The sequence below is a fragment of the Mus caroli genome, unplaced genomic scaffold (genome assembly GCF_978045245.1).
Source record: "Mus caroli unplaced genomic scaffold, Mus_caroli_1 scaffold_15, whole genome shotgun sequence".
Taxonomy (NCBI): Eukaryota; Metazoa; Chordata; class Mammalia; order Rodentia; family Muridae; genus Mus; species Mus caroli.
The window spans coordinates 100,769,030-100,794,300 of record NW_028227270.1 but is presented as its reverse complement, the minus strand read 5'-3'; the positions used below and the strand labels follow the sequence as shown (position 1 = coordinate 100,794,300).

Sequence of the window (25,271 nt, the reverse complement as noted above, 5' to 3'; positions counted from 1 at the left end):
TGTGGTAGTTGTCTGGGCTCCCCTCTACCCAGCTGTCCTCTAATGGCACCTGTTTCCAAGGACATCTGCTTGCTCACTGTGGACTTGTTTACATTCCTTCAAAGTCTTGAGCAGATTCCTTTTGTGTTTTTTCTGCTCAACAGGAAGACTCGCTAGGATCTTTTCGTGAATGGACTTTTGCTGCACCAGATGGCACATTCCAAAGTCATCCTCTCTCTTGGTCCAGTACTTGACCCTGTTCCAGCCAGGCTGTGTAGGGCTAAAGAGGGTGGTCTTCGAGATGGCAGAAGCCACAGTGCTGCCACACTTTCTGTTTTAGTTATCATTCCCCTAGTAAATGCTGCATAACTGTGGAGTCTGAGCATCTGGCCAGAGGTTCTTCCTGAGTGGCAGTGCCAGTGTACAGGGGGGTGGGGTGAGGGTGGGGGTGGAAATGGTGTGCAGTAGGGATGCGTGTTGTGTTTGCTGGGGCAGAGCAGGAGTACTGACTCCTGGCAAGGATCTTTGGTTGGAATTTCAGCTACAGTAACAAAGTACTTCAGATGGGATAATAAACAGATCTTGTGCTTCCCATTTTTGGAGACTGGGAGTTGAAGATCAAGCCACCAAGGTTGAGGATCTGGTAGGCTCTGCAGTTACCAAAGGTTTCCTTCCATGGCCCATGGTACAGGCTGACTCTCTGGGTCACAGTGTAAAGATGGCTTTCCTGACTTAGTCACCTATCAAAGGCTCCACTGCCCTGTCCCACCACTAGAGGCTTAGTTTCAGCTCAGACTGAGAACACACACATTCCAAGTTATGCTATCTCAGGGTCCTGGTTTCTGGACTAGCTCAGTTTCTGACATTGAGATTTGAAAACCTGCCTTGTGAAAGGTTCTCTGTCTCTCTCTCTGACTCTCTGTCTCTCTGTCTCTCTCTCTCTCCAACCTGTCTTCCTTTTCCAGGAGAGACAGAAGCGGGGCAGGCTTCTCAGCCTGTTCCAGCCCAGTCCATCTCTTGTGGTTCTTAGCAGCCTTTCTTTGAAAGGCTTTGGCCCCATCCAGTGCTGCTCCCTTTACAGACTCTTTTCTCTGACAACAAGATTCTTACTGTTGGAAATTGTCCTATTGGAACTCTGATCAGCCATTTCCTTACAGTTCCTCTATTCTCATACTTGCTTGGATGCTTTCAGCATATTAGCTATGATGTCATGGTGCCTTCTGGGTGAACAGCACTTTCCTTTCCTATGGAGCTGGCCTTGCTAATATACTATCTACTAGCTTCAGTCCAGTGGTCTTCCTTCAGCCTCATTTCCCCTGTAATACTACACAGAATACTCCTACAGCCCTATCCTCAGACATCAGTCAGTCCTGTGAGACTTAATTCCTTGGTTATTCTGGATCAAGTTTCCTCCTTGATCCTAGTCTACTTCTGTCCAGATCTTTTCTATCCTCAGCCTTATGGTTTGTGCACTCACTGTGGATGGGCAATTTTGATCTTAATTCCATGATCTCCCAGATGTTAAATATGATCCCTGTCTATGTGATACCTGTTCCCATGACCAGTGTGGGGTATTATCTGGCATCACTTTCAAATCTCTGTGTGTTGGAGGCATGGTTTTCCATATATAAACTACTCTTACTTTTAAAAGGCATATAGATGGTTGGTGGTATTCTACACTTGTAAAGAAAAGGGTCTCAGGGGATCAAATATAGTCCAGTGGATGGGCCGTATACTTTGTACATGGAGACTATTTGCATGTCAGGCAAAGGGCCAGTCATCTTCACTAAGTGTGTGTTAGAGAACTGCTGATAAAGTCCCAGAGGGTGATGATGTTTGACTAACTTTTCCTTGGGAGACACAATACACACTCACTACAGATTGGTAGCCCATGGTAGACCCAACTTGGTGAAACATTATTATTAGAGCTAGTTACACAAATATGAGTGAAAGGTTGCTTACAGAAGCAGAGATGACTCAAAGGCAGCTGCATGAACACAGCCAATGTCAGCATGGGTAACAGCTTATAAAGGCTAGAAATCTCATCCTCACTACACAGCATGAAGGCAGCCCAGCAGGTTGAAGAGTGTCCTCTTCTTTTGGCTCAGTTCTTCTGAGCATCCCCCAGGCAGCTCTGCTGGTCATTGTTTCTTCTAGGCAGTTTGGCCTGTTGTTTTCTCCAGGCTGCTAGGCTTGGCTCCCTGTTTTCTTTGTAGCTAGGGTGTTCTGAGAGAACTCTCAAGCAGTCTTTACTGTTTCCTCTTGAGGAGGGAGGAGCCTAGTGAATCTGGTCAGTTTCAGGCACTTCCTGAAAGTATTTTGAGTTGTTTACTACTTCCTGTCTTAAGAAGCTTCCCTTTAGGCTGGATACCCAACAGAAGGAAAGATGTTCTTGGCTTCCAGACTTAATTTGGCGGGTTTATAATTGGTTCCTGGATTTTCAGGGCCTCCTTGCTCATTCCTGCCAGAGTGAATTTGTATTAGGCCATTTTTCTGTTCTGAGGATTCAGAGAAGGATTTTGTCTGAGAACAGTGGCATATCCTAAAGGGAAAAAAAAAAGATTATGAATGATTATGATTATGGGATTTTCTAGTGATTCTCAATCTCAAATCAATATCTTCAGCATAGCTAGCTTCATAGCCTCCTGTCATTTCCTCCAAGTGATGTGTGTCTGAGGCATCTGCCGTTCTGAAGTCCCCTCCTGTGTCATAAGTGCAGATTGTTTAGACGTATGTCCCTGCGTGGTCATAGGCTTCCTCATTTCTCCACGTGCCCCTCCAGCAGTTTACGGCCCTGAAACCCTCCCAGTGTTTATCTTGCCTGCCTCTGCTGGGAACTTTAGCTCCTGCTGAGGTCTGCCTCCTTACCCAGCTCTTCTCCCAGCACATTGTCATACAGTCTTTTTTCCAGCCTTTCATTTTTTGAGCCATTTTTACTGCCTGCTGTTTTTATTTGCAGTTTATAAATTCTGTATGCAATGAAATTTACATTTCTCTTGTGAAATTGATTAGAAGCTCCTAGTGGTCAGCCTGTGGTGTAAGATGTTTATGGCCTGGGGCCTTGTACACTGATCTCTTTTGTCTGTGTGTATACCTTGGACATGAATTTTCAACAGCTAAGATAAGAATAAAGCTTTGATTGTTTTCATTTGTCACATTTTAAAGAACACCGTATATTGATGACAAGTTTGTTTCCCCAAAAGAAACACAGATATATGTGTTTTTGGGTAACCATGTATACATTGTCTGTTTTTTTCCCCCAGTTATCATGTTTTTGTAGTATGTTTAAGGTATAATTCAGCAGGTGAAAATGTGAGTTAGGTTAGACTTTTTAAAAGAGCATTAATTGAGTAAAGTGTGCTCAGATTTTGGCATTTCAGGGTTTTGTGGGTCATTCCCATAACAGTAGCAACAGGAATAATAATGGCTGCAATCTAGTCAACGTATACTATGCCAGGCAGCATACATGCTCTGTGCATCGAGTTTTGTCAGATTCCTACAGCCCTAAGAGTTCCACAAAGGTGTCGTCTTTCATAATTATTCACAGGCCCATCCCCTGGTCCCCCAGGAGGAATTCTGCTAGGAAGGTGCTGCATTGAATCCAGCACTGTTGGAGAAGCTGCACAAGCAGGCATTGGTAAATCTAGGTCTCTCTGTTGTCTGGTTCTGCTATCGCCACTCCATCTATTGTGCTCCTCCTTAGTGATTCTTCCCAGTGACGGCAGTCTGGTTTGAACTGCACACCATCATAGGTGTGCTTGTTCCATGGCTATCGCTGACACTTTCAGGAACGTGTTGAGTGAAGAGAGCCAAGACTCCATTTTCTTAAAAACCACAGGTGATCTGCCCCCCTGGGCCATGCAAGCCCTACAGGGTCAGGCAGGCTAGCATGCAGGAGGTGGGTGGGCTCCTGGGCAGCAGATTAGCAGGGCGCTTAAAATATGGATGTGGTGGAAACTGATTGGACTCAAAAAGTTAGCATTTCCCCTGGGTATTACCAGGAGAGGGTTCCAATTTTGTAAGAAAGAATTGGCAGTATTCCTAAGTCCTTTCTTGCTTACATGGCACTGTGAGGGAAGCATTCTGCTCTCTGCCTAATGATGCCACCACCATTAGCAGCCAGATCTCATTCTCCTGTTATACAGAATAGAACGAGCATCTCATGTTTTAGGCAAATCTCAAACCAATAATCAAAACTTCTCCTTGAATACATTAAACCAGAACTTCAGCTCGGAAAGCTGCAAATCTCAAGGTGTTTAAACATTGATTGTTTGGTCAAAAGCAGCTGATAGATACCAAGCTCCACATAAAACAGCTGAATTCAGATGAGGCTCTTAAGATAATGTAAGAGGAGAAAAATCAAGACAGAATTGTGACAGAACTTCTTTGTAACCTTGCAGTGTTTCTCTCTAGCCCTGGGTTAGATGCTTACCTCTGGTGCTTTGTGCCTGATAATGCTTATTTTTGGGGCTGCCCTGTGTCTCCTGGCACTTTAAGGACATCCTAGCTTTCCTCATTAGCTGCCAGAATCACCTCTCTAGCAGTGTGATGAGCAGAAGTGTCTAGACATTGCCAAATATTCCTTGGGCAGGGGATAGAATATCTATCCTCCTGTTCAAAATGAACCAGACGAGAGCTCCCTAGCTTGGCTTTGCTTTAGGATTGCTCAGGAGCCATTGAAAATACAAAGAGGATGGATGAGTGGTTCGGGTCCATGGATTACTGTTTTTATCCAACTCCCTTGGGGGATGATCTCATGGTTTGTGTTGCATTTGGAAAACACTATTGTGAGGTCTGGGCATTTACTGGCTCTGCTGACAATGTGTCTGGCTCCCACAGTAAATTTCAATGCCTCCCTTAAAGCTGATGATCTATTTCTACATCAATAACAGCATCCTAATAATTCTGAGCCTCTCCTTGCTTTATGCAGTAAAGTAAGGAGTACAAACATAACACCTTCAAAAACTCTCTTAACCTCAGGTGAGAAGTGTGTGATAAGCCAATGATAGTACATTAGGCTTTTTCTGGAATGCTGCTGGTGGGGGAAGTTATCCCTCCTCTGATTGTTGCAATGCTTCGGTTTGGTAATGTAGCAGCTATTTCTTAAACTTCCTTTAAAATAATGTGATTGTGGTAGTTCCTTTTCTGGGTCTTCTCTCTCTCTCTCTCCCTCTCTCTCTCTCACACACACACACACACACATACACACATAGGGTAGTCTATAGAACCTCATATGATAGAATATTACATGAATAGGAAAAGAAAAGCAACCAATGTATTTCTCTCCTCAACTGAGTTTAACTGAGCAGTAGTGAACCCTGGCTTCCAAGCTGTTCTTTTTTAAAGTAAAGCTTATGATTTGCACGCTTGCTGGTTGGTGCGGGGTTATCCTGCAGCCTGCCTCCTCCATAGAATCTATGCTTAATGAAGTTTGGGCAACTCAGGGCAGAGTTTTGAGTCAATAGTATTCGACTGAAACTTTGTGAGTAAAGCTTTCTTAATTTCTGCAACATTTTGTATGTGTCATGCCTTGTGTCTTGTTTTTAATAAATCAGGTAGAGATTAGTGTGTGATGAGAGACACACAGACACAGACCCGTTTGTGCGTGCGCGCGCGCGCACACACACACACACACACAAACACACACACACACTCACTTCAGTATGAAGGACTCTGTGACCTCAGAATGATGACCCTTCACCTTATAAGTAAAGACAGTTTCTGGCTGAGGTAAAGTGTGTCCAGAGCTCTGGGGAGGAGAAGACAGTCATGGGAACGAAACCCCTGCTTGCTCTTTTTTGTATCTATCAACCGTTCAGTTGCTAAGTGTGTCCTTTCAGTCATTGCTGTCTCTATCATGGTGACAACTCCTTGCATCTCCCACACTTCCTCAAAAAAAATCAATGCTGGAAAGCCTCCCTTCTGAATGGCTCAGGACTCTGCCTATGTTGGACACTGTCCTTCTGTGGCTTCTAGAATCTGGGTCCTTATCCCTTATGGACTTTGCCAGCCTTTGTAGGGCCACAGTGGCTTATGTCTGTCATCATATGCCACATTCCCTCCATGTTCATACAGAGTCCTTTCCTCCTTAATAGATAATAATAAATAATAAATCAAGCTTTTCTGAACTGGAACTCAGGTTCCTTGCTTCTCTGCCTAGCTGACCTTCACTCTCCCATCTCAGATAAAGCCTAGATTCCTGAGGGAGGTCATGTCTGACTCTTTAGACTAGATAAATGAGGGCCTTGTGTGCACCTGTAATACCAGGAAGGATTCCCCTTGCCAACTTTGAAGCCCACTGTGTGATGATCTACATTGTTCCCGAGTGTTCCTTGTGCTTGCAAAGTCACAGCTGTATGTTCTGTTAGCAGAGTAAAGGAGAGAGATGATGTTACTGTTCTCTATGTTTATTGATAAATACAGTATAGTACAATTGTGAAAATGGATGGCTTTTGACAGAGTACCACTTTCCTTATCCTCATTAAGGATTCTAAATATGCGAGCCTCATGAGACCGACCCAGTGACTGTGGGACAAGTTTGTGGTAACATGGTAGGATTTAATACAGTTTTCGTCAGTGATAGGGTGATTCTAATTTCTAGCCGATATCCCTGACTTCTTAATCCATATAGATGACGAGACATCTGCCTCTTTGCCCTTCTAGAAATCTCTAGTTCTGCAATTTTAAAATGTCTCCACTCCAAGGTTTCTTCTGCCGCTATGTAGTTCTCTCCCTCCTTCCTCGGTAAGGAAGGGCATCCCCTTATCCCCTCTGCATCAGCGAAACTGTGAGTTTTCCTAGATTCCCCTGTCCCTCGGCATTCCGCCCACCAGCCAGTGTAGACAGCTTTCCTTCCACTGTGATCTCATTTCCACACCTGCTACTGAGGCCTTTCTTGTCAGTGTTGAGGAAAACAGCCCCAGAAAACTGAAACATAGGACGGCATCAAGTCTCGTCAAAGGAAGAACTTTATAAGAGAGGCACTAGTAACTATAAAAACAAAGACTATGAACATACAGTTGTAAACCAAGAATGAGTAAGCATGAGAAAAAGCCAACTAGAAACCCTGGGAAGGAAACGTCGCAAATAGCTAATAAAATACAAGATACAGTATACCAAATATTTAGAAGAATAAAAAACAAAATGATTTATCTTAAGAGGGAATTGGTTAAAAAAAAAGATAAAAATAGGATTCCTCCAAAAGATAACCTTTAAAAAGGAATGCAAATTATGAATGTCAGGGTGTGCTGGCAAATCCCAAATTGTGATCAATGGTCAATTCTACTAATCGTGAGAGAATGAATGCAGCAGAAGCAATATTTAAAGAAGTGCTGCCTAATATTTTATCCCTTTGGTACTGAAGAAAATTCTGCCATGAGAAAGAACAGGATTTTGATGATTGAATGATACATGGCTTTCCCTTCTGGAACCTCAGAGACATAGTTCTCTGTCCAAGAAATGGAAACTCAAAGGCCTGGGGGCTGCGGGTGGGTGAGGTGGTGCTTTGTACTTTCCGATGGTCCCAGCGCCACTGCCACAGCTCTGCCTGGTAACAAGGGAGGCAAAAGGATCAAGAGCTCTCTCCTTCAGTGATTGCAGTACCATTGCTGTGGTCCTTTAATAATGTCCTTCCCTCAGCAATTGTGCTTCAGGCTTGGTCTTGTTCAGTGGCTGCCTTTTTCAGCTTTCCATTAGGTTTTTACTGGCTTCTCCACCTCCAGCAAAATCTGCTGTTGTTCAAGAATACAACCCAGTTATGCTGCTTTTCCCGTTTAAAAACCTGGGATGCACCAAGCTTTCAAGATTCCATATATGATCCTGGTGGTTCTGCTTTTAGCTTTCCTTTTTTTTTTTTTTTTAAATTGTTTTTTTTCGAGACAGGGTTTCTCTGTGTAGCCCTGGCTGTCCTGGAACTCACTCTATAGACCAGGCTGGCCTCGAACCCAGAAATCCGCCTGCCTCTGCCTCCCAAGTGCTGGGATTAAAGGCATGCACCACCACTGCCTGGCACCTCTTGTATTCTTGTGGTGATGGCAACTCTTCCATATATATCACAGGAGTCCATTTAGCTATTGCTTTCTATTTGTTGTACTGACAGTCAGAAATGCCCGAGGATCTTCACAGGCTACCTCTTGTTGCTCCTCTCTATCTATATGCACAATAAAGAGAAAAGTTTGAGGTGTTTCCTCAAGGTGAATTGACAGAATTGGGACTCAACACCACAATATGAAGGATAGGAAAGATGGAATATTCATTGCAGGTCTATTTTTTGACAAGCTAGAAGGAGACAAATGTAAATTGAGAATTGAGAGTGTGGAGGTGATAGTTGAGTTTGAGCTTGTGGGTGCACACACACACACACACACACACACACATTTGAAGAGGCCTGAGACAAGGAAGGACCATGGTGCAGCCAGCTTGGAGGTGATGATTTGAATATTAAAAGCTAAAGGGAGCTGAAGTGGAGAGCTGAAGTGCAGAGTTCCAGAGTTGGGCAGCAGAGATAGATGGCTCAGCAGTTAAGAGCACTGGCTACTCTTCCAGATGTCCTGAGTTCAATTCCCAGCAACCACATGGTGGCTTACAACCATCTGTAATGGGATCTGATGGCCTCTTCTGGTGTATCTGAAGACAGCTACAGTGTACTCATATAAATAAAATAAATAAATCTTAAAATAAAAAAGAGTTTTTCAGTTAGTATTAAGTTTTTAATCATGATTCCTGTGGATAATGTGTAAGGATTACCCACTAGTCTTCTGGACATGTTAAAAAATATATAAATCAAGTAACATTTATCACCAAGATTAAGCACCAAGGTACTTAGAATCACAGTGTCCTTCCATTCTGATGGTGTCATCTGTGCAGCATGGCTCTGAGCATCTTCCTTACACAGCCTCACAGAGTTTTCTCAGCAATACAGTAGGCTTAGTCCTATGATATGAGTATGGGATCAGATAGCAGCCACTGTTGCTAAATATTACAGTGCTGGTCACATAAGGACAGACAGTCAAGTCTTATTAATGCTTTATTGAAGGCAAAGGAATATGAAGACTTCATGCCCATTGTTTGCATATGTTAGATTTTCTTTTCAGAGCCTGCTTTAATATTCTTCAAGCCCGCAGTTCTGCCTCGGGTTGTCACCCTCACATTAATAGAACATTTGTTTCAGATCAAGAAGCCCAACGTTTCTCCAGTGCCTGCTGGCGGACGTCTCAGCAAACCCCCTGCAATTAAGAGAGGATAAATTGGCATAATATGTCCACAGAGGGTGGGAACTTGATTCTTAAAATTGCCACCACCATCAGTTCACTCTCTTACTCTTTGGACTGCCATGTGCTAAGTAGTTTTATGTCAGCTTGATACAAGTTAATGTTATCTGAGAGGAGACTTAGGAAAATAAGACTCTGCTTCTATAAGATGGGGAGGACCCACCCACTGTGGGTCCTGCCACCCCTGGACGGAGAATCTTGGGTTCTGTAAGAAAGCAGGCTGAGCAAGCCTGGGGGAGCAATCCTGTAAGTAGCACTCCTTCATGGACTCCACTTCCACTCCTGCCTCCAGGTCTCTGCCCTGCTTGAGTTCCTGTCTTGACTTCCTTTAAGCCAACTAAACCCTTTCTTCCTCAAGTTGCTTTGGTCATGATGTTTCGTCACAGCAATAGAAACCTTAACTTGAGACAAGTGCCATCTCTCACTTCTACCTTCTTTGCAGTTGACAAAGCTTTCTCTGATTTCTGAAAAAGGTTTATTTAGTATGTATAGTGTTCTGCCTGTCTGCAGGCCAGAAGAGGGCACCAGATTTCATTATAGGTAGTTATGAGCCACCATGTGTTTGCTGGGAACTGAACTCAGGAGCAACCAGTGCTCTTAACCTCTGAGCTATCTCTCGAGAGCTTGGCAAGTCTTTCTCAATTCTGTGTTTAAATTAAGCCTGGATCCTACTTGGCCATGAGAACTTAGGTGGCTTATTCACATCTAGTCTCTTATTCCAGCCACTTTCTAGTTATCAGGGTAGACTTTCATATTTTTGTCATATTGGCTTCTTAGGTTCAAACTGTGCTCATAAATACGGTTAAGATTCAGTATATGATCTTGACATACATAAGTGGATTATTTGACATGAAGACAGGTAAGCAGACCACAAGACCTGAATCAATTTACAGTGTGAAAAGAGCATTTGGTCGTAAGGGTAGGGCAGCGGGAAGCAGGCTGCTATCGAGGCTGGAGTCATGGTGAAGCAGGAATTCTTAGAAAGCTTGATATTGAGGAAAGTTGAGAATGAGTCAGGAAGTAAGAAATCGGTTCTTGTTGTCAGAGATAATGAGGTGTAATAAATATTGGTATGAATAAAACAAAGCAGTCAGCAGTTGGAAAAAGTCTCAGGAGGTCATACATGACACAGGAGCTTCTGTGTTGTGATTGAATTCTCTTCAAAAATTGGAATTTCTCTTTCATTTCAATAGGAAAAACCTCAGCTTCTACAGAATATATGAGAGCCTTTAAAAGAGATAACTTTATCAATGGCCCACTAATGTGTTGGGGTGAGAATTATTTATGTCTTTGCTTATCTTCATAGCCCAGTATTTTTTTTAACTACACTTTATGTTGGTTAAAAAAAAATACTTTGTTCGTTTATGAATCTTGAAACAAGTACCATGTAATAAACCAATTTTCAAGTAAATCATCATTTGTCAAGAAATAGCAGGCAGGATTTGTCATCTCATTTTTGATACTTTGGAATCTTGTTTTGGTGACTCACATTGCAACTGTTGTCAAAATACTTATTTTGCAAGAACTAGCTACATTTGCCTCTTGGAAGTGTGAATTTTGTTATTTTCCTTCAGATCAGTTCAGTTTTTGTCCCGAGAACAACCAATGTATACACACACCACTCTCAGAGCATACCACATACCTCCTTACTAAGCCTGCAGCTCAGTGTGGGGCAGTCAGAAGACCTTTGGAGGACAATAAAGCGAACAGAGTAACTGGTGTCACTGACCCAGTTGTCCGGGCCACTCTGTGACTAGATGGGCCATTGTACATTAAAGTTTTTCCAAGTCATATTGTGCAAGTTACAGTCAACCTTCGAATGCATTCTCTGTGGTACCCTGACGGTTGGCAGCTGGGTTTCTTTTCTCTCTGGGCTAACATTACGCATAACTGCTGTGCAGAATATGTTCACTGAGTTTCCATCTATAAAGCAAAGGAAAATCCCCAGCGCTGGGCAGTACTGCTTCAGAGTGTCAGAATAAAGTGGCTGCCAGGTTCTTTTAAAGCACTGCAGAAAGGATTAAGAATCTAGGACCAAAAAAACCTTGAGATCTTTATGGAAAGTAGTTTTCCAATTAAGGGGCTGAGTTAATGGCTATATGGGAAGGTCGGTGGTTCATGGGGCCTAGAGGTCCCTTTGCACTCTTGCTGTGTCCCTCCTCAGCTACTTGTCTGCACTTCAGGAAAAGTCAGAGACCATGGACAAAAGAAGTTACACTCCCCAGGATTCATAAAGTGCATACTGTGTGCACTGGGAACTGCCAGAGGGTCTCAGAGGCTACCATCTTCAAAGCAAATAGACTCATATGTAGAATACCTTTAAGAATAAAGATCAGGACGAACCATCTCAGGCAGAGTCACATTAGAACAGGAGGAAGAATTGGATATAAAGGAATTTGCTTAATTTTTTAAACTATGGGTTATTATTTTTTTTAAAATAAGTATCTGCGAATGTCTAAACATGGAGATTACATTGAATGGACCTCTGTGTAGGTGACATTTATATCTTACTATGTGGCACGTGCCCTTCCAAGGGTCTTGCCTTATGGTCTCAATTTTTATGATGCTACTGTGTGCAAGGGATAGCTTTTAGTATGGTTTTTGGAAGGGTAAACACACACTGAGAAGAGAGGCAATGTACCCAACTTTATAAAACTGGGGGCTGCAGAGATAGGGTGCTGCCCCTGGATATTTTTCTGAAGCTGCTCAGAAGGTCCAGACAGAGAGAAGGTTGGGGAACTAAGAGGTAACTACAATCCCAAGTGACTTTCAGGGGTCTTTTCCCTTAATCTCATCCCCTGGGCATGTTTTTCTGTCCAGAAACTATTCTGAGCAAATGTACTTCTGATGGAGTTGAGGGTTTTTCTATAGAAATACTTGTAGTACATAGGGCATCTGGGATCCTAAACTGTGGCTGGCAGATTTAGAGAACTGCAGCCCACAGTACCCTGTCCCTGACAGGTGTGTGGGTACATCAGCTAGGCTGCTGCCAGCTGCAGCAGGCAGGTGGCAAGGCAGAAACGTGGACAGCAACAGATTGGAAAGCTCGAAGGTGAACAAGGGGGATGGGTACAGTCCCCAAGCCAGGAGTGTTGGTTGGCAGTCAGGAACAGGTGGCTGTGTAGCCAGGAGCAGCCAGGATCATCCTGTGCTGGACTGGGAGGACCTCTGATGAGGGATAGATAACAGCTGAGGGGTCTCCTGGGAAAGTGCCTCCTGGCAGGCTGGCCTGGCTTCCTCCTAAATAAACAGTCCTGAACAGGTCTCTCATGCCTTCAAGGGACATATATGCCCTCAGTTGACAGAGTGGACATTTTTCTAAAAGAAAAAAGGCAGACAAAAGGAGAAAGCTGGTTTTGTAAAGGAAAGGTTCCATTTTAAGGATCTCTGCAGAGCCATGGATCTGCGCAGGGGTTATTTTCAGAACCAAACCTTAGAAGAAGCATCAGGAAAGGAGGTGAGGATTCTGAACATCTATGATACTGCCTTTTTCTAAAAGAAATGGAAGAGGCAGAGGGAAAGGAGCGGGAGAACCAGCACGCAGGTATCAAGAGCTATGCCAGAGATGCAGACTAGAGATGAGCTGCTAGAAAAGGGGACATTTTAGGATTCTAGCTTATTTTATGAAAAGTGGCGAGAAGTCTTTTTATGGGGGATTTGCTCTCTGCATTTACCTACTTGGATCAAGTAAACAAAATCAAAGAATTATTTTGGAGAATAAAAGATAAAAGGACAAGAGTAAGTCCATTAAAAGGCTGTTACCTTCTACCGGTGGTGTAGCTCAGTGGCAGAGCACTTACCTAGCAGATGCAAGGTTCCAGGTTCAAATCCCAGCATAAAAGACCTAGGTAAAATTCTTAGCACATAGCTCCAAAATGGAAAAGAAAACCAAGTTTTTAATTGCATGTATTCGTATATGATGTCCTGCCAGACTGGTTCATATGAGAATGCATAGTTCATTTAACAGATGAGTTTGTCTGGCAAAGATTAAACAATTCATCTCACAGTGTCTAAAAGAGAAGGAGAAAAGGTTGTGGCTTGGGCCCCTGTGCATGTAGAAATGTGGTCATGGTCTCGTGGTCCTGGGTGTTCTGAAATGCAGGGCTGCTCTTCTGACCTAGGCCCACTGTGTAGTTTAGGAAGGTACTTTTAACTTCCAAAGCAAAAAGTTTCAGAAATTTCGCTCGATTTGGTTTTTGTATACATTATAAAACCATACATAAGCAGTTGAAATACTTTACTTTCAACATGTGTATTCTAATGATTTCCAATAGAGTCTAAAACTGATTTTGAGTTCTTTGGGTGGCTTTGGCATTACATCTTAGGTCTAATTCTATTTGCTTTTTAGGCTTTTTCATTTAATGAATTTTCTAGTTAGCTTTAATTGTAAATTTAACATAGCCCATAGTTACCCAAGAGGAAAGCCACAAGTGAGGAACTGCCTGGGTCAGATTGGCCCATTGGCATGTCTGTGTGGCTTGTCTTGATTATTAGTTGATACAGCACTGCAAGAATGGTCTTGTTGGTACCATTCTTAGCCAGGTGGCCCTGGACTGTTTAAGAAAGCAAGTTTCTAAGCCTATGAGCAAGCCAGCAAACAGCATTCCTTCATGGCTCCTGCCTCCAGGTTCCTTTCAGTGTGTGCCTTTCCTGATTTCTCTTGAGACCTGAAAGTGTGAGCCAAGCCCCTTTCCTCCTCATGTTGATTTTGGTTATAGTGTTTTATCATGGCAACAGTAAGGAGCCAAGGGAAATGAGCAAAAGGAGAGTTAGTCAATGAATCTTAGGAAGCTATGTAAGGATGTGCTGCTCAGACCACTATACTCCCAATCTTTAGACAAAGACAGAAAGCACAAAGGTGTGCTAGTGGAACATCTATGCCACGTGTTATCTAGCTAGAGGAGACTCAATGTTTCTATTAAATGGAAACTCATATCCAGCTATTGGCAAAGATGGTGATTGGCTTACAGTTCCCTAGTCAGCCAGCTAACTAATGCGAAACTCAAGGTTTATACAGGAAATGAGAAAACTATGATACCAGCCGTGTGCTTTCCAGTTTGGTATCTTATGCTGACTTGAGAGTAACTTGGCTTGCCTGTTGGATATTGCTTACTGATGGTGCTGGATCCTGTCCTGTGTCTCTTTTATCATCTGCAGAGTTGTCCTCATCAGCTGGCTGGCTCCAAGCCATGCATAGCGTTTCTCCTGAGATTGAATTTGTACAGAGTAATGACAGCTTTTGTGTATCTGTGAGCTTATGACCAGCAGCTGCTAAGAGCCACCCAGCAGTGGAATATTTTCATAGAACAGTTTATTATCCCAGTCTCTCCTTTATAATAGTTTGCTTTTTTTACTTACTGATACATCCTTTTTTTTCTTAAGTAATTTCTTAATTACTTGACTAGTGATTTTGGAAGTGAACCCAGGGTGTAGTTTAAGCAGGCAAATGTTCTATGAGCACAGTTTTGGTTTTTAAAGAATTTACTTATTTTATGTATATGAGTACACTGTCGCTCCCTTCAGATACACTAGAAGAGGGAATCAGATCTCATTATAGATTATTGTAAGCTACCATGTGGTAGCCGGGAATTGAACTCAGAACCTCTGGAAGAGCAGCCAGTGCTTTTAACCACTAAGCTATCTCTCCAGACCCAGTTTTGGTTTTTAAAGGACAAGTTTATGAGTTTCCATTTGATAGAAACATTGAGTCTCCTTTTAGATTCTACTAGTGCCTACAGACTGTGATACTAACACTGAAGGTGGAGAATGGGAGAGTTATAGATGAATTAAGATGCCTTTTTCTCAGGGGAAAAGAAGAAATGACAATATGCAAAGTACTCAGGTGTGAGTCATCTTTTGTTCCAGGTGAAGAGAGAGAATAATTGTCTTTCTGGCGAGATCAGGGACATGTACTTGGAGAAGGTGGCTTTGACGTGGGTGATAAATAATGGGTAAGATCTCAGTTGTTATAGGTAGAACAAAGAGAAAGGGGACATTTCAACACAGCATATGACACAGTGAAAATGTGGATTTAGCATATTTATTTTAATCATCCACAAAATTCAGAATCAAGGGTCATTTGTATAGAGTAGAATTTCTTGACAGCAGACTCTGGAAGGGCTTACATCTTAAACTTAGGGATGTATACACTTCATAGCTAAAAGTGATCACTGAAAATCCAAGGAATATGTTAGAAGTAAAATCTCAGAGAAAAGTTGAATTTTGTTTAATTATGTTTGACATGATGATTAGACAATAAGACTAGAAATGTAGAGGCCTAACTTGCTGGGGGCTGGGGTGACACCCAAGTTCAAAGTGGTAGGCACAACTTGAAAAGAGAAAGGTCGTCATGATGGTAACGACACAGTGAGAAAATGAGAAATGGTATCTTGTAAGTGTTTGTGTCCTGGAAGGGAGCAGAGGAAGGCAAAAGCAGAACACATTCTCTAAAATGTGCCTGGAAGACCTGCCAAAGGCATGGGCATGGAAGTCGGAGTTAGCTGGCAGTCCACACAGTGAAGATGGAGGGCCACAGTGGATTTGTGCCATAGACAGAGAGAGGAGTCATAGCGGATGGGGTTCCACTGAGAGGGTGAAGGGTCACAGTGTGTGGGATGCCTCAGTGACAGTGAAGGGTCACAGTAGACTGGTGACACAATGAGGTCAAGTGTCACAAGGTAGCAGCTAAAGTGGGGGTGAAGGGTCATTGTGAGCTCAGTACCATAGTGAGTTGAAGGACCACAGACGGTGGGGTGCTAAGGTGAGGGTGAAGAAGGGTCATAGTGGCCTGGGTGCCACAGAGAGGGTGAATGGTCACAGAGTGAGAGGTGCTCCAGTGAGAATAATGGAAGGTCATAGTGGGTAAGTGCCCTAGGGATGAGGGTGCAGGATTACCCTGGGTGATGTGCCAAGTGAAGGTAAAGGGTCAGAGTGGAAGAGGCACTGCAAGGAGAGTGAAGGGTCACAGAAGGTTGTGTGCCACAGTAATGGTGAGGGGTCATGGCAAGGTAGGACAAGGAGGACGTGAGAGGTGTGGTACACTCACCTAGATGCAGAGCTAGCTAGGGAATCCCAGTGACGCCATCTTGCTCATCATCAAACTGAAGCAGTGTTTTTATGGTCTGTGCAACTGAATTTTGAGAGAGATGTTAGCAACAGAGGTATGCACTTGGAATTGTTGGTCAGTGGGCACAAAGAGGGTTGACCAGTAAAAGCATGGGAAACCAGCACCAAATCTTGGACTTGGGAAGCCTAAGGTAAAGGGAGGAAGGAGGTATGTTTTGGATTTTATTGAAAGGGTATATAACACGGATTGTGGGGAAAGTAGGTCACCAAAGGAAGGACCAGAAACAATGTCAAATGAAGCTGACAGGAAAAGGAAGGAGTGAAGTGCTGTAGGTCATTAGATTAAGGTTTGATTAGAGCAGCTAAGAGAAGGGTCAGAAAGTGGACCATGGGGCCAGCCCCAGCCTTATGTAACAGTCATTTTAATTGGCTGAGATGCATATTCCACTCACTCGCCCCAGCCTTATGTAACAGTCATTTTAATTGGCTGAGATGCATGTTGAATGTTCAGCTCACCATTGTTCCTTTCCCTTTCCCGCGGCTGAGAGTTTTTGTTTAATCTTTCTGTATTGGGTTTGTAAGGTTATTTGGCTTCATGGTCTTTATTCTTTTCATATTTCTAACTTCAGAATGTTCCAGATATAATAGTATCCCAGTGATGTCTGTTCTGAATCTATGGATCAGATAGGAATTAAAACCCAAGTCATTGTCTGAATCCTGGATTTAGAGGGTCGGCTTGGTTCAGAACAGGGATTTTGGAAACCTTGTGCTATTGCAGCAACCACTCTTTTGGCTTGATTTAAGACTGAAGCCTGGCCTCCTTACCAGTGTCTTCTCTTCGAGGGCACAAGCTTTGGGAATATGGGACTGATAGGACTCATCCTTACACCCCCATATTTTGACGGGGTCTGCCAACTAGAAATACAAAGTTGTTATCTTATTAGAAAGGGGTGTTGTTTGGTTGATATGCCTTGGTTTTATTTTTGAGATAGTCTTATTGTATAACCCAAGCCTATCTTGAGTTTGAGATCCTCTTGCCCCTGCCTCCAGCATTCTCAAATTACAGGCCTGTATCTATGAAAATTTTGTTTCCAAAGTTTTTTTTGCCACTTGGTTTAAGAACACATTTGCTTTCCAGTTCACAGATGCAGTTACTGCAGAGTCCCTGGCAAAGGCCCAGGAGTTCTACAGTGTATAATTTAACTATAGACCTCAGTCAACATTTCTTATTCTCAAAGGCGATCAACTCAGGATAAAACATTCTCAAGAATTCTTGGTTTCCCTGAACATTATGTTAAGTGAAATAAGTTAGATTCAAAAAGCCAAATATACGTTTTAAATTATATGAGGACACTAGAATAACTTCAAGTTAAGCATTAAATAGCATTCAGCAGAGACTAGAAAGTGGTACATGCACAGCATGGAGAAGGATGGTTAATGGGGACAGGGGCACAGTTGAATAGGAGGGACAAATTTATGGGTGTGCTAGGTATTGAAGGATGGTATGTGATGTGATATCACTAAATCTTGCTCTAGCACAGGGAAACTAATCAATGTCAGCCAGGCAGTGGTGGCACACACTTTTAATCCTAGCACTTGGGATGCAGAGGCAGGCGGATTTCTGAGTTCGAGGCCAGCCTGGTCTACAGAGTGAGTTCCAGGACAGCCAGGGCTACACAGAGAAACCCTCTCTCAAAAAACCCATAAATAAATAAATAAATAAATAAATAAACAAATAAATAATCAATGTCTAATGTTTTGAAGAACAGTAGAATAACTTCAAAAATAATTAGCTGAAAAATCTTGAAACAGCTAGTAAAAACGATTTTAAGTATCCCCAGCACACAGCAATGATGTATGTCTAAGTAGATGTGTTCTTACCCTGAGCCAATTTCTATACAGTGTGAAACATGTATTGCAATGCCGTGCTCTCCCCTATAAATGTGTGCAGGTGCCATATATCAATTCAAATGTATCTACATAACTAAACAAAAGGTAAACTTAAAAGAAAAGTAGTTCCCCACCCACTATATGCATAGCTGTAGGCAGAAACAGACCCTGCTTTGCACCCACAGAGGGGGACGTGGAGGTGAAATTCGCAGGGGCCCCCTGTGAATCAGCTCAGGAGCAGTTGTAGACAGGTAGCCTCTTGCTCAAAGCCAAGGATGAGCTTTGTCAGCAACACTTTGTCAGCATCGCAAAGAACCTAACCATTTTAAGTCTCTTTTTTGCGCTTGTAAAATAACTACTATTCAGTAATAACCATTTAGTGTTCATAACAGCCTTTAGGGGTGGGTAGCGGCTACCTTCAGTTACAGATCAGCTAGTCATGTTTAGAAGATTGCAGTTTACACTGCAGACACAGTAAGTTCGGTGTCTGAGCTCGTTAGCCAGAGTCACAGTCTCCCACACCGATCTTCAGACAGGCAGGAGCACTGGGTAACTTTGGCAGCCCCTAACTGCTCTGTGACCTGCCTTCCTCTGTTCCCCATGTCTGCCCCTTGTCTGGGATCTGTTCTGGATGACACATCCCTCTCGCCCCTTCTTTCTTGCTGACAGGCAGTGTCTGCTTAGAACTCCTCACTGCCTCCCTTGTGTTTGGGGAGGCAGAGCACAGCTGTGCCCGGCAGGGCAAGAGCACAGCTGTGGCCAGCCACCTGTTGAGCTCTTTTCCCTGGTGGCTCATGCTGCAGAATAAGTGGCATTTACTAGGGCCACACTTGAGTGAAAACTCTCTACATACCTGCAAGAACAATTGTTCATCTCTCCCAATCCCATCTGCTACATGTTTTCCTAAGAGCATCATGGATCAGGGGTTGGAGAGGCATCTCAGTAGTTAAAGTCTCCTACTGTTCTTTGAGAGGACTTGTGCTCCATTTCCAGCACTCACACTGGGTAGCTCTTAATCATTTGCAACTCCAATTCCACGGGGCTATAGTCACCTCTGTCTACACACACATACACGTACTCGCACTCTCACTCACATAGACACATAATTGAAAAATGAGTCTTAAAAGAGACCATGAACTGAAGGTTGTTTGCATAAAACCAACAGAAACCTTGCCTGACCCACGAACAGCTTGAGGAACTCTGGGTCCACCTTGACCTTGCAGGCTCCCGTTTTTTAATACGACAAACTTAAATATGGTGATAATGCTAAGTATAGAAACAAGGACCATAATGGTAATGTGTAATTATTTAAATTTGATAATAACACTTAGTAATTGGTTACCTTGAGAAAAAGTAAGAGACGCATTGACAGCTAAGAGGAGCAACTGCAAACTTTCCTCAGTTAAACATTTTTATTAGTAGTTTCTCCTTTTTGTTTGTTTAAAATAATGAAGTGAAACTAACCGTATTTCCTTTTCCTTTTTTTTTTTTCTTTGCAGAAAAAACCACTGTCTGCCATTATAAAGGAAGTCTGCGATGGGTAAGTGGAACTTGGAGCTTGGCTGAGGCTTTCTAGTCTATACATAAAAGGCAAATAAAATATTTGCAGCAGAGTGGTGAACATTATTCACAGTACTATAAATAATCCTAACCATACATATGTTCCTAACACACTGCTCAGTCTGCCCAGAGTCACTCAGTTCCTGTGTGTGAGTGGCACCCGATCCTGCCACTCTTAGCTATTCTTCCTCCAAGAGCAGAGCGTGCAGGAGCTGGGGGTGGGTCCTGCACAGGAGGCTAGCTTTCCTTGATTTTAGGAAGCTGTTCTCCTTTTGGCCTTCCCAGCAGGGGGCAATCTCAAGGTTGCTGGAGCTAAGCACACACTCCATCTAAAGAACCTGAGAGGATTTCTAGGCCAGAGAAGATGTGGAGCCTCACACGCCCCGGTGAGGCTTGCCCACTTTGCTGCCTGAGCTGACAAGGCAAGGGGAAAATTCATTTGAAAGTTACCTCAGATGGGTGACTGGCACAGCAGAGCTGGGACTCTGGTATATTCCTGATAAATTGCACAAGATGCAGAATCCTTAACTGGAGCATTTCCAATCTGTGCCAGGTGTACCAGATGAGAGTTTAGTATTCAGAGACAACTGAAGAATGTTAAATGTAAAATGTAAATTGTGTTTATGTCCTTTGTTTTTCTTCTCCTTGCTTCAGTCTTTTAAAAGAGGAAAGAGTGTTGCTTTTAATGTTCCACGCACCCTGCCTCTGGTGTTAGAGATGAACTGTTAAAAGCAGGAACCGGCCTAGTCAGTCTACCTGTGAGATGGCAGGCTCTATCTGGATAGAGAGGGCAGGCTAAGGCCTTGTTGTCTTGGAAACTGCCTTGTAACATGTACTGTACTGGGCCAAATCTAATCCTAGATTTAATTCATCTTAACCCTGAAAACCCACTAAAGCAGAAATGACCACTTTCATGTTTTTGATCATTTCCTCTTCTTTTAAAGGTGGTCTCTTGCCAACCATGAATATTTTGCTCTGCAGCACGCTGATAGTTCAAACTTCTACATCACAGAAAAGGTAGGACATAACCCGGGGCTCGTACACTGAAGGGCGGTAAATCATGGCTACTTCTTCCGTTTAGAGCCAGTTAAAATGTTGTGTCCTTACCCTCTGTGATAATAATGTCTATACAGCAAAACCTGCTTCTTTAGTATCAAAAAAATACTTTTTAGGATATTCAAGAGTGAAGTTTATTAATCCCAGCACTTGGGAAGCAAAGGTAGGTGAATCTCTGTGAGTTTGAGGCCAGCCTGGTCCACATAAAGAGTTCCAGGATAGGCAGGATTACATAGAGGACTCTGTCTCAAGGAGGAAACAAAGAGTGAAGTCCAAGCAGGTTTCTGAGTCTTGTTTATCCAACCACACTTACTTTCTTTATATTTTAAACAAACAAACAAACAAACAAACAAATAACTAAACACAGTTTCTTTATTTGTGTGTGAGGGCATGGCGTGTGAGGGCATGGCGTGTGAGGGTGTGGCGGTCAGAGGATACCTCCAGGAGCTGGCTCTCTCTACCACCTGGCTTGTAGGAACCAAGCTCCACCAGTCAGGCTTGCTGACAAGTGTCTGTACCTGCTGAACAATCCTTCCTCTACAGCAAATACTTTATCTGTTACTTCTCTTTTTTTGGAGATTTATCTCTCTCCATTATTTTGTTTTATATTGAATGTACTTGGTCCAATGACAAAAAACATTGTGAGATGTGGCATCATCTGAACAGTGACCCTTCCATGGCTCTTAGGAACTTACTTTCTTCCTAGGTCATTTTGACATTGTTTAATAAGTTTGGTTGAGACGTAGTGAAGACTTTGCATGACTCTGAAAGAAATAAAAAATATGTAAAAGTCCTCTGATAGGGAAAGGAAAACTAGCAATTACTGATCTTCTGTTTTTGTTAGAAGCTGGGTCAAGTGAATTACCTATGTTTGCTGATCTTTCTTTTTCAAGACTAAACTCCAATATAATAATATTGAACTTGGTTAACAGGTGAAAAATGAGCCACTGAAGTCACATGGTTAGACCACCATCTTGACTCTAGAGTTAAGAAGGAGCTTTAGGTCTTTGTGCTTCTAGAACTTCATCTTTAGAAGTTTCTGAAACACTCTAGTATCCCACTGAGTTCTTGAGAGAACTTGCTATGGTGTATAGGAGCCGTGTGTCCTCATAGATGTGGGGCTGGTGGGGAAGGAGGGAAGAAACTGGTAAGGCCAGGCTACCAGTGATTCCCTGGCTGATGCTGGAATCAGGGAATACATGATGCTCTGGAGATGGAGAAGTGGGTGACCTCAGGCTCTGAAATACGGTAGACTTCATTTGTCCCAGTCAGCAGTTTCCGGGATGACCTTAGGAATGTCATCATAAATCAGATGGAGGTGGGAAGTGGAAACAGTGGTGTGTGCACTGTGTCTCAGCAGCTGTTCCTCCAGTCAGTAGTCTTCTGTAGGTGGGGCCCTTTAAGTTAGATGCCTGGAATGGCCTTCAAAAATTGCCTTTGTCTTTCCAGAAGGGACACTGGGACTTTCAAGAGTGAACAACTTTTCCTTTCATATTCCTGCCTGCAGATGGAGAGGAAGCATGGACTAGATTTTCTGGCAGGCGCTGATTATCTTTTAGTATACCCTTGGCTACTTTAACTTAGTCCATAAATAATTAAGTTCCATTTGATTATTTTCTTACTATTTTTATTTTTGGTGGCACCTATTAATTTGCATGCTACCCTTTGTGAGATTAGGAGAGTATCAATAAATAAAAGTTGAACGTTGGCAGTGACGTTTTATCGCTGTGGTTTCATTCATCAGCCAAGGCCAGTGCAGTTGATTCAGATGGTTGCAAAGTCTTTAACACGAGGATACAACAGAATAGCTCAGGGTGAATCTCCTGTGGTTTTTGTGAAATATTTTTCTTAAATACCCACATATCAAACATGTAGATTGATTCTGCAACCTGTGATAAATAAGCCACTGTGTCACTGAGGCCCTGCCTTTGACTAATGTATGTGGACCTGTGTTCCCCAGTGGCTGACATATCCCTTGTTATCATTGGTTAAAGGCCTTAATTCATTGTTCATTGGCAGCTAAGGAAGACCTAGAGCATAATTATCTCAGGGAGATGGGGGTGAGGGATGGAGAGGGAGATACACACACACACACACACACACACACACACACACACACACACACGCACAGAGAGATACAGAGAGAGAGAGAGACAGAGAGACAAACAGAGAGACAGAGAACCTTTCACAAGGCAGGTTTTCAAATCTTAATGTCAGAGACTGACCAGGTGAGCTTGTCATCTGGAAGTTTCCATTTAAACTTCCTGGGATTGCTTCTGGGACTGTCCTGAGAATGCTGGTATAGTACAGCTAGGGATTTCTTAAGGAAGAAAGAGCATTGGTGCTTCAGAGATAGACAGGTCTCCTTTCTAAAGAGCCAGACCTCTATCTGTGGGACATGATGCGCTCTAACCCAAAGTAGGGACATGATGCACTCTAACCCAAAGTAGGGACATGATGCTCTCTAACCCAAAGTAGGGACATGATGCTCTCTAACCCAAAGTAGGGACATGATGCTCTCTAACCCAAAGTAGGGACATGATGCACTCTAACCCAAAGTAGTTACAAGGCTGGGTTGAGGAGTATATGTACTTTCATTTCTTAGTATGATTTTTATAGCATCAGAAGAGATTTGATAGCATTTTTTAGTTAAAAGTCATATCCATCCAGATAATTCAAACTGCTAAGAGTAGGGGGACGTTCATTATTTTTTGAGGCATTGTTATCATTTTTGGAGGGGAATCTTGTTTGCCTAAGACATTCTTTCTGTTTGGTTTCTAAGGAACTTCCCTCTTCCATCTGTCATCAGTTCTTCAGCATGTGGTCACAAAGATCAGCCTTTCACTACGCGTTTAGAGAGTGAGAATTCTCATCCTCCCAGTCATAGTCCTGGGTTTGTAAATAATGTGTCACAACTATTTTCCTCCAGCTGTGTGTGCCTCTGCAAGGCATAGAGCTAGACATGCAGTGTAGGAGAACAAAATGTATCTTGACCCTTTGGGGGTCAAACCTGGGCTATCCTCTGTCTGCATCTAAGTTCTTGTAAATTAGTTCTCTCCAAAAATAGAGACCCTTTTCCGTTCTTAAAATAGCATAGTTAAAATTCTCCTGATACTTACAACCCAGTGAATTGTTAGGTAATATCTGCATCACCATGGTAACCAGTGACTAACTTTTGAAGGTGTATATAACATTATTTTCTGACTTTCACTTACTATGAGATGGTTTTCCTCTCCTTGACAAGAGTCACCTGTAATTTAAAAGGGAAATATTGTCTAGGCCTGGCCCAACATGAGAACATATGAAGTCACTGAGGGATGCTTGAGTTTCTCCCAAAGATTTTCAGGAAGGAACCCATCCTCTGCCTACTTTTCTCATGTTATCTGAATCCATTTTCTAAAACACTTCTCATTGGCTTATTGGGCTATTAACATGGGTTTCAGTGGTAGTGGGTTAAGGAACATTTTGTAGAGGTGTAGTTTGAAAAATTGTAGGCAATTGTGAGATGCATCTATTTGCAAATTCAAATTCTGTCTCGGAAACGTAAATTTCAGAATAGATGAGTGGTTCTGTGTGTGTGTGTGTGTGTGTTTGTCTATGTGTGCAAGTGTGTGTGTGCATGTGTACGCATGCATGCATGCACTTGTGACTGTATCACTGAAATTTCTCTTTTGAGACAGAATGGTATGAGAGAGTGCACATGGTTTTAGTGATCACTGATCACCGTCACTGTAATCTAGTGAGGTAAGCATCTTCATTTTCATAAGGGAAGTGAGACCAAGAAAAGTCAAGAGACAGTTTGTGTAGCCCGACACAGTAGAAGTGATCAAGCCCAGCCTGGCCTTGGTAGGTCTGCTTCCAGAGCTGAGGGAATGCCACTGCTCTGCTGTCTGTGCTGAGTGTTGATGATCGCCTGTCTTTGCTGACATGGTGATCCTGATTCCAATTACCTCAGGAGTCACAGGACAACAGAACCATCATTAGCAGTGTCAGTATGTGACTTTCTTGTACTAGTGTATTAGGGGAATTGACATCAGGTGTAACCTCCATTAACTTACTAGAGAGTTACAAACCTTTTCCCTGCCTTTGCTATAGATTATCTGACCATCTGGGATAAGTACTGTGATTGTACTATTGGCATTTTTCTTCTTTTTAAGGGAAATGAGAAAATTGCCTTGCCCTTTTTTAATAAGTATGCAGAAAGGGGTGGGCCCCTCCAAACTATATACACCGGAGGAAGCATTATGAGGAAGCATTATGACTTTGATGAACTGAGGCTGTGCCGTATTTGCAGAATGGTATTTGCTCCCTCTCTGCTAAGACCAACTCAATTACATATGAAGTAGAGAGATCCATCCCCATAATTCAATAAATCCTGTATCTTGTAATCACAGATGTGATGAGCTTCATGCAGGAGCTCTCTGCAAAGCTGCCCCTGGAGCCTCTGGGAGG

General features: G+C 42.8%; 1 protein-coding gene across 3 annotated transcripts in view; it reads left to right on the top strand.

Annotated features, from left to right (window-relative positions):
* The window catches only part of Elmo1 (engulfment and cell motility 1), a 510,326-nt gene that overhangs the window by 98,937 nt on the left and 386,118 nt on the right, over positions 1-25,271 (top strand). For all 3 annotated transcript variants that reach the window (XM_029468421.2, XM_029468420.2, XM_021180510.3), the window contains exons 3-4: positions 19,703-19,743; positions 20,708-20,780. In XM_029468421.2, the coding sequence (XP_029324281.1) occupies positions 19,703-19,743; positions 20,708-20,780 (114 nt within the window). The remainder of the gene's footprint in view (positions 1-19,702; positions 19,744-20,707; positions 20,781-25,271) is intronic.